At 38.8% G+C, this 14,927-nt stretch overlaps 1 protein-coding gene across 1 annotated transcript; it reads right to left on the bottom strand.

Annotated features, from left to right (window-relative positions):
* Positions 1-9,181: 9,181 nt before the first annotated feature.
* On the bottom strand, positions 9,182-11,938 carry PTH (parathyroid hormone). The gene is made up of 3 exons (XM_045892763.3): positions 11,850-11,938; positions 9,891-9,981; positions 9,182-9,758 (listed from the first exon to the last, which is right to left on the bottom strand). Exons 2-3 carry the CDS (start codon positions 9,974-9,976, stop codon positions 9,497-9,499), a joined length of 348 nt encoding a protein of 115 aa, XP_045748719.1. The 5' UTR covers positions 9,977-9,981; positions 11,850-11,938; the 3' UTR covers positions 9,182-9,496.
* Between the last annotated feature and the right edge of the window lie 2,989 nt (positions 11,939-14,927).

The raw sequence follows: 14,927 nt of genomic DNA on the forward strand, positions 1-14,927 counted from the left end.
CTATCAAAATACCATCAACTTATTTCACAGAACTGGAACAAATAATCCTAAAATTTGTATGGAACCAGAAAAGACACCAAATAGCCAAAGGAATGTTGAAAGATAAAACCAAAACTGGTGGCATCACAATTCTAGACTTCCAGCTCTATTACAAAGTTGTAATCATCAAAGACAGTATGGTACTGGCACAAAAGCAGACACATAGATCAGTGCAACAGAATAGAGAACCCAGAATGGACCCTCAACTCTATGGTCAACTAATCTTCAATGAATCAAGAAAGAATATCCAATGGAAAAAAGACAGTCTCTTCAACAAATGGTGTTGGGAAAACTGGACAGCCACATGCAGAAGAATGAAACTGGACCATTTCCTTACACCATACACAAAAATAAACACAAAATGGATGAAAGACCTAAATGTGAGACAGGAATCTATCAAAATCCTAGAGGAGAACACAGGGAGCAACTTCTTCGACCTCAGCTGCAGCAACTTCTTGCTAGACACGTCTCCAAAGGCAAGGTAAACAAGAGCAAAAATGAACTATTGGGACTGCATCAAGATAAAAAGCTTTTGCACAGCAAAGGAAACAGTTGACAAAACCAAAAGACAACCGACAGAATGGGAGAAGATATTTGCAAATGTTTTAGCAGATAAAGGGATAGTATACAAAATCTATAAAGAACTTATCAAGTTCCACACCCAAAGAACAAATAATCCCATCAAGAAATGGGCAGAAGACATGAACAGACATTTCTGCAAGGAAGACATACAAATGGCCAACAGACACATGAAAAAATGCTCAACATCACTAGGCATCAGGGAAATACAAATCAAAACCACCATGAGATACCACCTCACACCCGTCAGAATGGCTAAAATTAACAAGTCAGGAAATGACAAATGTTGGCGAGGATGCGGAGAAAGGGGAATCCTCCTACACTGTTGGTGGGAATGCAAGCTGGGCAGCCACTCTGGAAAACAGTATGGAGTTTCCTCAAAAAGTTGAAGACAGAGCTACTCTATGACCCAGCAATTGCACTACTGGGTATTTACCCCAAAGATACAAATGTAGTGATCCGAAGGGACACCTGCACCCCAATGTTTATAGCAGCAATGTCTACAATAGCCAAACTGTGGAAAGAGCCCAGATGTCCATCGACAGATGAATGGATAAAGAAGATGTAGCATATATATACATATATATATATATATAATGGAATATTATGCCACCATCAAAAAAAAGAAATCTTGCCATTTACGATGACGTGGATGAAACTAGAGGGTATTATGCTAAGCGAAATAAGTCAATCAGAGAAAGACAATTATCATATGATCTCACTGATATGTGGAATTTAAGAAATAAAACAGGATCTTAGGGGATGAGAGGAAAAAATGAAACAAGATGAAACGAGAGAGGGAGACAAACCATAAGAGGCTCTTAATCTTAGGAAACAAACTGAGGGTTGCTGGAGGGGAGGGGGATAGAGGGATGGGGTAACTGCATGATGGACATTAAGGAGGGCTCATGATGTAATGAGCACTGGGTATTATATAAGACTGATGAATCACTGACCTGTACCTCTGAAACCAATAATACATTATATGTTAGTTAATTGAATTTAAATTAAAAAAATTTTAAAAGTATTTATTTATTTATTTGACAGAGAGAGAGTGAGAGAGAGAGAGCACACACAAGCAGGGGGAGCAGCAGGGAGAGGGAGAGAGAGAAGCAGACTCCCTGCCAAGCAGGGAGCCCAGTATGGGACTCAATCCCAGGAACCTGGGATCATGATCTGAGCCGAAGGCAGATGCTTAACCGACTGAGCCACCCAGGTGCCCTAAATTTAAAAATGTTTAAAAAATAGAAACTTCTATTTAATTTAGGTGGTTATACATTTGGGATCTATTTGTTACAATTTGCTCACCCTAACTAATTCAGAAATGAGTACCTTCAAATGACATGCTGACTAGCAAAAACCTAGAAATGTGGAGCAAGGTCTTAGCCATAGTAGATGGTAAGAAAATGGATTTCACAGGTTGGAAAGACAGAATCCATATTATGCAACAGCATGCATTTGAAAAAATACTAGACTATGCATCTAATCAAAGGATCTTTCTGTAAAGAAAAGCAAGCAAATAACGGTGAATATAAAAGTAAGGAGGCGACGATGAAGGGGGATGTGGTTAGGAAGAGCTTATAAGGAATTTCCAGGGTATTGGCAATATTCTATTTCATAATCTGAGTAATGAATAATGGTTGTTTATTTTATTTATTTATTTTTTTAAGATTTTATTTTTTTATTTGAGAGAGAGTGAGCCAGAGAGAGCACAAGCCAGGGGAGTGGCAGAGGGAAGAGAAGCAAACTCCCCACTGAGCAGGAAGCCTGATGTGGGACTTGATCCCAGGACCCCGGGATCGTGACCTGAGCTGAAGGTTGATGCTTAACCAACTGAGCCACCCAGGTGCGCTGTTTTTTAATTTTTTTCTTAAAAATCTACATATATATGTTTCTGAATATACAGTAACTTTTACTATTTAAAAAGTAAAAACATATCAATATCAAGTAGATTTTTTCCTTGGCATGCAAAAATATTTAATTTTAATCACATTAATGAGCTAAAATTACCTATTTTTGGAGACACAGTATATTATAAAGTTTAATACCCTTTTGTAATTTCAGAAGAACCCTTAGAAAACTAGTTATAGAAGGGAATGCCATCAGTTTGTTAAAGACCATTCTCTTGTTGAGAAATTAAAGACACTCCCACTAAGGTCAAGAATACAATAAGAAGGGCACCTGGTTGGCTCAGTTGGTTAAGCTTTCAACTTTTGGTTCTGGCTCTGGTCGTGATCTCATGGTCGTGGGATAGAGCCCCATGTCGAGCTCTGTGCTCAGATAGGAGTCTGCTTCTCTCCCTTTCCCTCTCCCTCTACCCTTACCCTTGAGTGTGCTCGCTCGCTCTCTCTCTCAAACAAATAAATAAATCATTAAAAAAAGAATACAATAAGGACGCCTATTATTATCATTCATTAACATGGTATTAGAGGGACTGGATAATACTGTAAGGAATGAAAAAAGAAAAAAGACACGAGTAATCAGATGAAGAAGAGAAATAAGTGTTATTTTTTGAAATTATATGATCATCTACATAGAAAATCAAATGTAATCAAGAGACAAACCATTAGAATTAATAAGACAGTTCAGGAGGGTTGTTATATATAAGATAAAATTATAAAAATGAATAATGTTCCTCTACACCAAAATGAAGTCAGGATCTTGAAGAGATATCTGCACTCACTCACAAATAACCAACTAGTAAATGTAATGAAAACATAGATGTCTTTCACAATAGCTACAAAACTATATAGTATTTAGCAATTAACAAAGGATACATAAGATTTTTTCAGAGAAAATGTCTATAGACTCTACTTGTCATAAAAAGAAATCAGAATAGATGAAGAAGAACCTTACTATATTGATGATAGGATGATATAATAAGGATAACAATTCTTAAAAAAAAAAAGGATAACAATTCTTCCTAAAATTAATGTATAATTTTAGTATGATCTCAATCAAAATTGGAGCTGTATTTTTTTAGAAAAGAACTCAACAAGCTTATGAAATTTGTATGGTAGAATACAGGTCTATAAAGAAGGATGAGTGTTTGTTTGTGTACTTTATATTGCAGGAATAAACAAACACATCAATAGAATAGAATAAACAGAGCTCAAAAATAAGCCTATGTTAATGACATCAGCAAGATGGTGCAATAGAAAGTCCTCAGCCCTCATCCCTTCACAGAAACACTGATTTAACCATGATATACGGAGCAGAATATGGTTTTTTTCAAGGTTTTTTTAAAGATTTTATTTATTTATTTGAAAGAGAGAGAGAGCACAAGCAGGGGGAGCAGTAGAGAGAGAAGCAGGCATCCTGCTGAGCAAGGGGCCCGATGCAGGGCTTGATTCCAGGACCCCGGGATCATGACCTGAGCTGAAGGCAGACACTTAACCAACTGAGTCACCCAGGCACCCCCCAGAGCAAAATATCTTTATGAGAAGTCTATAATCCAGTTAAGAAGTTGCAATACCCCAGAGAAGCACAAAACCGAAAACAGCCACATTGAAATGGGGGCCATGAAAAACTTAGACAAAAATCAACATGTTCCATCATCATGCCCCGTGTTCCAAGATGCCTATCTGACATTCAGCAAAGGGCACTTCGGCTTCACCTGCTTCAAGCATTTGGAGAGGGAGAATCAGGACAGCCTTTTCACTTGGCCCCAGTGTCTTGACATCTCTTGGATCCAGAGAATCCAGACTAACATGGCCCTGGGGAAACTGGTGGCTGAAATCAAAGTGATGGTGCCTCTGATAAGCAGGTGGTGCTGGATGCTAAGATTCTCTGTGAATATGATTCTGGATCTAGCCATAGCCACTAATTCCTCATATTCTCTTAATGACCTACAGAACATGGGAGGTGGGTAGATCCAGATGAGACCACCAGAGTGCCAAAACATTCATCTCTGCTGTTTGTGTCCTGGGGTCCTCCTGCTTCACCTCTGGCTGCCTCTACTGGGAGGTAGAATTTGGAGAAACACTGGAATGGGCTGTGGGTGTTTGCAGGGCATCTGCTTATCATGAAGGATCTTTCCCGGTATCCTCAGATCTGGGGTTCTGGGTTGTGAGCCTCAAGCAGGGACATGAAGTCACTGCCAACACAGGCACTGAGACTGGTCTCCACATGAACCCAAACTTGCAGAGGTGGGGAATTTCCTGGATTGTAACCTGAAAGCCATTTCATTTTTCGGCACCACTTATGGTTTCCATGTACGTGCCTTCATAAATATATCTTCCTCATAACTTCTTCATCCACTTTTCTGACCTGGGATCCTAAGAGACTGTGAGAATGTACAACCCATGAAGATCTGTGCCAAGGAAGCCACAGATGTTGCAATTTGGCCATAGTCCTCTCAAGGAGACGTGATCTCTGTCTAAAAAGACCATGTAGAATGAAACTGATAGATCATACACTCCTGAGCTCTTCTGTTAGTAGCAGGAGTTTATATGGTTGAGAAAACTATCCAATTTGTTTTACTGAAAAGGAAGCTTTAGGATAAGAATTGCAAAAATTAATCATTCATTTTAAAACCTGACTATTCGGGCACCTGGGTGGCTCAGTCGGTTAAGCAACTGCCTTCAGCTTAAGTCATGATCCTGGGGTCCTGGGATCCAGTCCCACATCGGGCTTCCCCTGCTCTGTGGGGAGCCTGCTTCTCCCTCTCCCTCTGCCTGCCACACCTCCTGCTTGTGCTCGCTCTCTCTCTGTCAAATAAATAAAATCTTAAAAAAGAAAAAAACCTGATTATTGTAAATACTGGGCTTTGCTTGGGATGAAGTTGAACTAGACTCAACAGACCCAGTTTAAGGGTAGGTTGTTTCTTTCTCCAGCATGTCCTTGGAGGGGCCACCTCCATGAACTGCTACTTTAAAACGGAACCAAGAACTTGTTTCTGTAGAGTTCTGTATAGTCTGTGTTGGATACTCACAGGCCCAATCCCTGAAGACTTGGGAAAGAAGATTTCCTGTGTATGGGCCACGTGGGGAGGAGAATGATAGGGCTAGAGACATTCAGAGGGACACAATATCCAAGGATTAAGTTAAGGGATGAGAGAAAGTCATGGAAGAGTGACTTGTGGGCCCCCATCTGAGACTGACCTTTCAGGGACTGAAAGTTGATTCAAAGGGCACAGTAAAGCAATTTTTCACTCCCTAAAAGTAATAAACAAACAAACCCATGTTTACATGGGAACTTAAGATATGATTTTTTAAATTATCTACAAAGCTATGGGGAAATAAAAATTGTTTGATAGATGGCATTTGGAACACTGATTGTCCATAATAATAAAGTTCCAACATAACATTTTGTCATACACAAAGTTAGAGTCCAGAACAGTAAATACTTAAAAGTGAAAGGTAAAACTCTAATGCAGATGTAAGAGAGAACTTTGTGACCTAGGATTGGGGAAAGACTTCTTCAATAAGACTCCAAAACACAAACAGTAAGTGAAAAATTGATGTATTTGTGTCCATCAAAATTAAGCATAGAGTTAGTAAATACATGATACACTGGGAGGAAATACTTGTGACATTGAAAACCAACAAGGAATTTGTATTAGAATATGCAAAGAACTCAAAATTAACAGGGCCAGAAAATGAATTAAAAATTGGCAAAAGAGGGCGCCTGGGTGGCTCAGTCGTTAGGCGTCTGCCTTCAGCTCAGGTCACGATCCCCGGGTCCTGGGATCGAGTCCCACATCGGGCTCCCTGCTCCGCGGGAAGCCTGCTTCTCCCTCTCCCACTCCCCCTGCTTGTGTTCCCTCTCTTGCTGTGTCTCTCTCTGCCAAATAAATGAATAAAATCTTTAAAAAAAAATTGGCAAAGGATATAAAAAAAAGTACACAGACAGGGAGGCTCAAGTGGCCAACATATAGAGAGAAGTTCAGTCTCACTAGTGAGTAGAGATAGGCAAATTAAAACAGTAAGTGACCACTTACCATCAATGTGACAAAACTTTTTATAAATGCATGTACATCCAATTGTAGGTGGAAATAGGCAGAAATGCCTCGTTCTTCTAGTGTGAATAGAAATTGTACATGTGATTCACAAGCAGTCTTGAGAAGCTTGTTTATGTATCAGAATTCTGCCCCTGGGTAAATATCTCAAGGAAATTCTCACACGGTTCCATCAGGGGACATATTCAAGAATACTCATTGAGGGCGCCTGGGTGGCTCAGTTGGTTAAGCGACTGCCTTTGGCTCAGGTCATGATCCTGGAGTCCCGGGATCGAGTCCCGCATCGGGCTCCCTGCTCGGCAGGGAGTCTGCTTCTCCCTCTGACCCTCCTCCGTCTCATGTTCTCTGTCTCTCATTCTCTCTCTCAAAATAAAAAAAATAAAAAAAAAAAAAAGAATACTCATTGAGGGCGCCTGGGTGGCTCAGTTGTTAAGCGACTGCCTTCGGCTCAGGTCATGATCCTGGAGTCCCGGGATCGAGTCCCGCATCGGGCTCCCTGCTCAGCAGGGAGTCTGCTTCTCCCTCTGACCCTCCTCCCTCTCATGCTCTCTGTCTCTCATTCTCTCTCTCAAAATAAAAAAATTAAAAAAAAAAAGAATACTCATTGAGGGGTGCCTGGGTAGCTCAGTTGGCTAAGCGACTGACTCTTGGTCTCAAACTCAGGTCTTGATCTGAGGGTTGTGAGTTCGAGCCCCACACTGGGCTCCACGCTGGGCGTGGAACCTACTTTAAAAAAAAAAAAAAGAGTATCAGTGAGGCTTGACACTACCAAGGAGCTAGAGGCACTGTCCACACCACCTTCTAGTGCTTATTCTTGTATTAGATAGCAGGCTGGAAAGTTAAAAACTACATTCCCCAGACACCTCTGCAGCTAAGGTTCTAGAAGGAATTTAGGTTCCGTCAATCGTATGCACTCCTGTGAGATTGGGCAGACCTAAGTAAGGTGATTCTTCTTCTCCCTTTCTGCCGGCAAGTACTGTTGTTGGGGGCGGGGTGGGGGGGGGTTGATTTTGTTGTGCTCCTGCTATGAGATTCCAGCAACAAGGCACACTAGATGTCAAGAAGCGAAGTGGTTGCCATCTGTTTCTGCTGGGGTTGGTCATAGCAGGTACAGTTTGTTTCTGGAATAGCAGTAGGAAGCAGCTGCCTCCTGATCAGGGCAGTCTCAGGATACTATCAGTCAACTGCTGATATTAGAAGAGAACAACTCTCTTGGTGACTTTGTGAGTTTTTCCTTCAAGTTTAAAAAAGAGTCTATTTTCATCAGCATTCTCAATGATTGTGTAATGAATCCCTTTCCATTTAAACTAAGTGAAGTAGGGCGCCTGGGTGGCTCAGATGGTTAAGCGTCTGCCTTCGGCTCAGGTCATGATCTCAGGGTCCTGGGATCGAGTCCCGCATCGGGCTCTCTGCTCCTTGGGAGCCTGCTTCTCCCTCTGCCTCTCTCTCTCTCTCTCTCTGTCTCTAATGAATAAAGAAATAAAAAATCTTTAAAAAAAAAAAAAAACAAAAACTAAGTGAAGTAGATTTTGTTCTCTGCATTTCAACCAAAGCCTGATCGATTCCACCTGGATGCCTGACATTTGTTAATATTCCTCTACATTTTGCAAAATTTACTTGCCATTTCAGTTCCATCTCAATTATTCCCTACACCAGGAAGATCCGTTCCCTTCTCTGTGTATCATTGTGTTGCGCATTTCACATGTAATATTGTAAGTACTTGCTTGCATCTCTGTCTTCCTCATTCGAACATGAACTCTTTGAGGCCAGGATGGGGTCTTAGTCCTCGGTGACACAAGGCATATTTTATTTTTTAAAAAACATTTTTTAAAGTGTATTTATTTTTATTAGTAATCTGTCCACCCAATGTGGACCTCAAACTCATAACCCTGAGATCAAGAGTCACGTGCTTTACTGACTGAGACAGCCAGGGGCCCACACAAGGCACATTTTAATTGCACATGTAGACACTGTATTGGACATCACAGAATCTAGAACATTCCCATTATCACAGAAAGTTCTTCTGGATAGCATCAATCTAAATAGAACAGGGCTCTGTGTTATACACTTCTGGAGTACTTTTCTTTCATAGTGCTTATCAAAACTAAGAATGAATTAATGTCTGTCTTTCCTACTAAATTGTGGGCCCCATTAAGACAGGAATTGTGTCCATTTTGCTTACCGGTATATGTCCAGTGTCTAATACAGTACATGACAAATAAAGGACAGTAAATCGATATTTGTTAAATGACAAGTGAATGAAATTATATTCTAATAAATACAAAAATTTTGTTCTTTGAAATTTGGGATCCAGACTAGTGTGTAGACAAATGCTTTTTCAAGTTTCGGACCACTTTCTGCCTTTCCTTACTGAGCATTTCCTTTCCTGAAATGAAGAGGACAATAGTATCTAGCTAGTGGGGATTCGAGGACCTAGTACTTCGGTAGTATTAAAAGGATGTCAAAATATGGGAATGTGAGACACATGATTAAAAAAACATCTTGCATTATTCTTCCTACTCAAGAACAATTTAAACATTTTGGTATTACTCATAACCCCAGAAAGCATTCTTATAACAAATGAAAAATGCTCAACTTCATTTATTTAAAATTATGATCATTAAACTTTTATTTTACATCATAAGATGGGAGAGAGGTTAAAAAGGGCAATTTTATTCTTTTATAAATTATGCAAAAACATACTTTAAAAAGAATAAACAATAGAAATAGCATAATTAAAAGAGCTCTTAAATGAATTAAAGTAGAATCAAAATAATCAATTAAAATGTCAGCTATCAGGGCTAGCAATGGATTAGATGTAAATTTTGGTGTTTATTAATCTTAAGAGCTTGAAAATGTTAGCAGCACGTAATATAGTTGCCCAGTGCTGTTTATAGCAGTGCTCTGATATATCTGTCATCACTGGGATTTAGCTTTAGTTAATACATCCACATCAGCTTTGTCAGTTTCTCCGAGACTTTTCTGATGGTTCTCAACCAGGACATTGTCTTCCTTCTTCCGGGGCCTCTGGGACCCACCATCTCCGTGCACTATTGGAGCCCCAAGGGCAACAAAGTTGTGCACATCCTGCAGCTTCTTCCGAAGCCATTCCACCCTCTCCATGGAGCTCAGGTGTTTGCCCAGGTTATGCATAAATTGTATCTCACTCACAGATCTCTTCCTGGAGGGAAAAGAAAGAGGGAGGATCACTCCATTAGCGAAGTGTCAAGTGTCTCCTCTTCCAGATCATAAAGCCAACCTCAGAAAGCCGATTCCCATGGCCTCACCATGCAGAAGAGGTTACAATACTTACTTAACAGGTTTCCCATCTGATTTTGCAAGAAAACAAATTGCAAACATGACAATCATTACTTTAGCCATGTCTTTTGCAGACAGCATCTTCACTAAAAGGAAAAGCAAAAAGAAAGTATTTAAAAATATTTTTAATATGCCAAACTGTACAATTAAATTTATAGTAGTTATCATTACAACCATACAACTGCATAGAGAGTGTTACAACAACTAATTGAATTGGTTTTCATGAAAGACTTTAAGAATTGGCCTCTTTTATTTTACAGATACATTAGTATATATTTTACATACACATAATCTGACTTAGAAATTAGATAGATTAGTTTTACTTTCTTAAGTATCTTTTTGAGAGTTTTGGGCAAGTCTTAACATATGAATTTTAAGCCACATGAAGAATGGAAAGGCTTCCTTTTTAGAATTTCCTCCCACATTTTATGTTGGTTATGATTAAGTGCCTATAATTTGCTTGAAAATGGCTCTCTCTCTGTCTTTAAAGATTTTATTTATTTATCTGACAAAGAGTGTACAAGTAGGGGGAACAGCAGAGGGAGAGGGAGAAGCAGGCTCCCCGCTGAGCAAAGAGCCTGACGCAGGGCTTGATCCCAGGACCCTGGGATCATGACCTGAGCCAAAGGCAGACACTTAACCTACTGAGCCACGCAGGCACCCTCGTAACCAGGTAAATTACTAATACTGTTTATTTACTTAGCAAATTTCTTTTTTCATAAGTCAACTTCATTTCAGGCACTGCAGTAATAAAAATAAATACCAACTTAATAGGCTCTGATTTAGAGATTTTTAATGAATTAATGCACACCTCTATCATTAAAAAGAATGTGTCAAAGTATTTTAAAATCATCTAATTAATTACTTGTTTACAGATATAGAGCCCTGACTCCATATGGAATGCTTGTCTGTCTTATTCGACTTATTTTATTAACAGTCTTGAGTATAATTTTTAGCACTTTCCTCTTTTGCTCATAAGGCTTTTCATCTCAAAATAGAATAGTCTTACCTTAATCTGCATTTCAGTAATTGCAAAGCCTATTATTACAGAAGTGCTTTTTCTTAATGCTTGACGTTCTCTATTTTAACAGACATAGGAGGTCTGTGTACTCATATTTTAAAGGGAAATAGCATCATTTAGAAGTCACGTAAGAAACATAATCTACTACATTGGTTTTCACTCTGTAATATAAAGCTACTGATGGAGCTACAAACGAGGATTCTTCAATGTTGGTTTATGCCAGGAAGAGGCATAGAGCACTGTAGCTAGAGGATAGGAACATTGCTATCCAGTTCTGGCTTTGTCACATTCACCTAGTAACTTAAGACATCTGTCCTTGGCTTCCTTGTTCTTAATAGAGAGAAAAGCTTCGTATAAGAATGCCATGAAAAAGCAAAAGAGCAGTTGTAAAACACACTTAAAATTCACGTACAGTTTTCAAAATAGCCAATTTGGAAAGGCTTTATGTAAAGGGATTATCCAGCAGTAAAACTGAATTTTTCCAACTATAATACATAGATTTGAGCTTTCTATGAGTCATAAAACAGTCTAGATAAGGATATCCTGAAGGACAAATGAATTTTAACACAACTTAATAAATTTGTATTGGTTATTTAAATCAGAATTACTCATTCCTTACTAGACTGTTTTATTTCAAAATTTCAGAGCATATCATGCCAAATTTTAATTATTTTTGTGTAATTTCAGATGAATTTAGAAAAAGCAAGGCATCTCAAAAGACTTGAATCAAAAAAGTTATGATTAAGAGCATTTTAGCAGCATAAATTTATTTTGTACTGTGGCATTATATATTAAACAGAATTCAAACTGTCCCTTAATAATTTACCTTGAACAAACAGCATTTTTATAGAAAATAGTACACGTTATATAACTGCTCAATTATGAAAAAAAAATCTCAAATGAAATTTAAAAGAGAAACTAAAGATTACTCACCACGCTATGTCTTGTGACAAGATCTTTCAGGTGTATCGGCAGCTGATGCTTTCTCGAAGTTGAATCAACTTGTGAAAGCTGATGAACTGTAGACCCTCAAATGTGACTTTTATATACAGGTCTTCCACTCATCAAGAGAAGCTTTTTTTCTTGTCACAGATAATGTCACTCCCAATTCTCTGGATTGTAACTATAGGTTCAAAGTCATACACACACCCCCATTGGGCGGTGCCCATCCCTCTCACATCTTAAATAATTGGATATTACAAGGAAAACAACGTGGGCCTGGAAAAAGAGTTTATGCAAAGATTTCTAACAAATATCGAATTATAATTCTGACTGGATTAATGAATTTATATTATAAGAAAGACTGATTTCAAAGGTTAATGGTAAAGTTATTGTTTGAAAGTAAAATCTGAAAATAAGTGTATTGGTTAGAGCCACACTATTGGTATAATTATTGTGAGGATTATAAAGAATCACATTATGTTATTCTTTTTTTTTTTAAGATTTTATTTATTATTTGACAGACACAGAGAGAGAGAGCACAAGCAGGGAGAGCGGCTGGCAGAGGGAGAGGGAGAAGCAGGGAGCCCGATGCAGGGCTCGATCCCGGAACCCTGGGATCATGACCTGAGCCGAAGGCAGCTGCTCAGCCGACTGAGCCACCCAGGATCCCCATCATTATGTTATTCTTACTTTATAAGCCATTTTCAATCAATCCATATTATTCCTGGTCATCTTTCCAAAAAAGTAGACATAGTGCTCTTCTTAAAGTGTTAAAAATATTTTGAGAAAATGCTTTGTATGTAATTAATTTTAAAGCTTTAAATGTGAAATTACTTTAAAATTCATTTAACTTAAATTTCATTTATGTATTTTAATTTGCAAGGAAAACCCTTGCTAAGCACTATCTGCCAGACTTCATATGTATTATCCCATGAAGTAAGTCTTCATCGCCATCCTTTAAAGTAAATACTGCTATTAGCCCAACTTTCACATGAGGAAACTAAGGATTGGAAAGTGGAGAAGATGGAATCGAACAAAGGCCTTTATGACTCCAGAGCCATTCTGATTCTTACGATCTCAGTTACCCCCTAGAAATGTAGCTCTTCTTTGCATTCCAGTCTTTAATTGGCCTTAAAAGGCCTCCAGCCTTTTGCAGCCTCCCAACCGAAGTCCCAGCACTGGATTCGTTTTCTTAGGTCTGGTCCTATCCAGGCTGCAGGTTATGCCTTTTCCTGCTAACCATTGCCAAAGTTTGACTCTACACCAAGTACAAGCCAGTTCAAGTTTGGACAGTACCTGTACAGAGTCTAGAATGAGCGATATGTATCAATCCTCTTCGCTGGGCAAACCTCATCTAGAGTGTATGTCCAGACTCCATCTCAGAAGTGCTACAGATAAGCTACAACGTGACTAGAGGATATGAACCAGATTGCTGAAAATGTCGAAAGGCCTGACATATGAGAAGCAGTTGAATGGAACTGGAAAAGTCTGGAAAAGACTTGGGGTGACCATAGATAGCTGCTTTTAATTTTTGATGGCGCTATCACAAGGAAGGAATATTTACTGTGGTTTAAGGAAGAAAGGACTGAGTTTAATGGTTAAAGATTACAAGAAGGCAGATTTGAGGTGAACTTGGACATTTTAACTATTAAAATAAGGAATCAAGGGGTGCCTAGGTGGCTCAGTTGGTTAAGCATCTGACTCTTGATCTCAGCTGAGCTCTTGATCTTAGGGTCATGAGTTCAAGCCCCGCGTTGAATGTGGAGCCTACTTAAAAAAAAAATAAAAGAAAACAAGGAATCAGGTACCTTCTTAGGTAGTGAGTTCTCCTACACTGCAAGTGTTCAAGTAGAAGCTTCTTGAGCATTTGTCAGTATAGAGATTCATACATAACAGAGGGTTGAACTAGGAGATCAAGAGATCCCTTTTCACTGTAAAAAATCTATTATTTTGGTCTTTTTGAAGACCTCTTCTGATGCAAAGTCTACACGTGATGTTTGTGTACCATTTTTCGGTTATATACTGTTGAGAGGAAGGAGAATTGGAAATGCAAATGATTTTATAAACACATTTTCGTTGTTATTATCATGCCATGTTTAACATTTTAATTTGTAGATTTTTCCCACTTCTTTGGGTAAGTTTGACATAACTGACAGCTTTCCAGGAGCAATGCAATTAGTGCTTTTACTGTGTTCCTCCTACGGCAAGTGAATAAGAATAAATCGTCTTATTAAAGACAACCACAGTGTTAAACTAGTTTTTCAGACAAATAATGCAAACAACTTAAACAAGGTTCACTTGTTCAAAAAATGCATTGAGTATCGATATCAGCTAAGAGCTATGTTAAGCACTAGATGACTGAGACACGATCTCTGCTCTCAAGTTTAACACATAATTATAATATAATGTGACAGGCATTATAATAGAGATATGAAGAAAGGCTTATATAAGCACAGATGAGGAAGTGACTAAATTTCCAGAGTTGTTGGAAGCTATTTTACTGAGAAGCTGAAATGTTCTCCAGAATGAGTGAGTTTTCCTCCAGAGGTGAGAAAGAACAGAGCGAACAGCATGCGCAGAGGCATGGAGGCAATGAAGACTGAATATATGCTAGTAGAAGAAGAAGGGAGATGAGCAATGATCCTATAGAAGATCCTTGGGTGCAAGCTGTGGAAGGCATTCACAGTCCTTTCTAAATTCATGCATGTTAGTAATAGTTTTGTGTCTCTCAGATTTTTTAAAGGACTTTCTGACCTTCCCACCAAGAAGAGATACAGTTGCCAAGACTTGGCACATTGTTTATCTGAACCATCAGGGTCTGGGACTGCAGTCATTAGATAGAAGGACATAATTTAAGAAATAAGAAGGCTAGGGGCTATGTGGGCACAGGAGGCTGATGTCACATTGACAGAAAAGCTGAGCACAGCTTTTTGCTTTAAAAAGCTCAGCCTTTCTTAGCGCTCTCAAGTTCTCTGAAACCAGGATCAGACCACCTACTGTATTCCTCACATTTGGGAAAGATAAAAGGGCCATGTGTTTCCTCTTGCATTATGGGAGGTTTAATTTTAG

This window comes from Mirounga angustirostris, unplaced genomic scaffold (assembly GCF_029215605.1).
Source record: "Mirounga angustirostris isolate CCGP_5_RB_7025 unplaced genomic scaffold, mMirAng1.0.hap1 SCAF_13, whole genome shotgun sequence".
NCBI classification, from domain to species: Eukaryota; Metazoa; Chordata; class Mammalia; order Carnivora; family Phocidae; genus Mirounga; species Mirounga angustirostris.

Bases quoted from the DNA above. Each gene is read 5' to 3' on its own strand.
- PTH (XM_045892763.3), bottom strand. From the start codon at position 9,976: ATGCTGTCTGCAAAAGACATGGCTAAAGTAATGATTGTCATGTTTGCA. The intron at 9,759-9,890 runs GTAAGTATTGTA...TTTTCCCTCCAG, and splicing joins TCAGATGGGAAACCTGTTAA to GAAGAGATCTGTGAGTGAGA.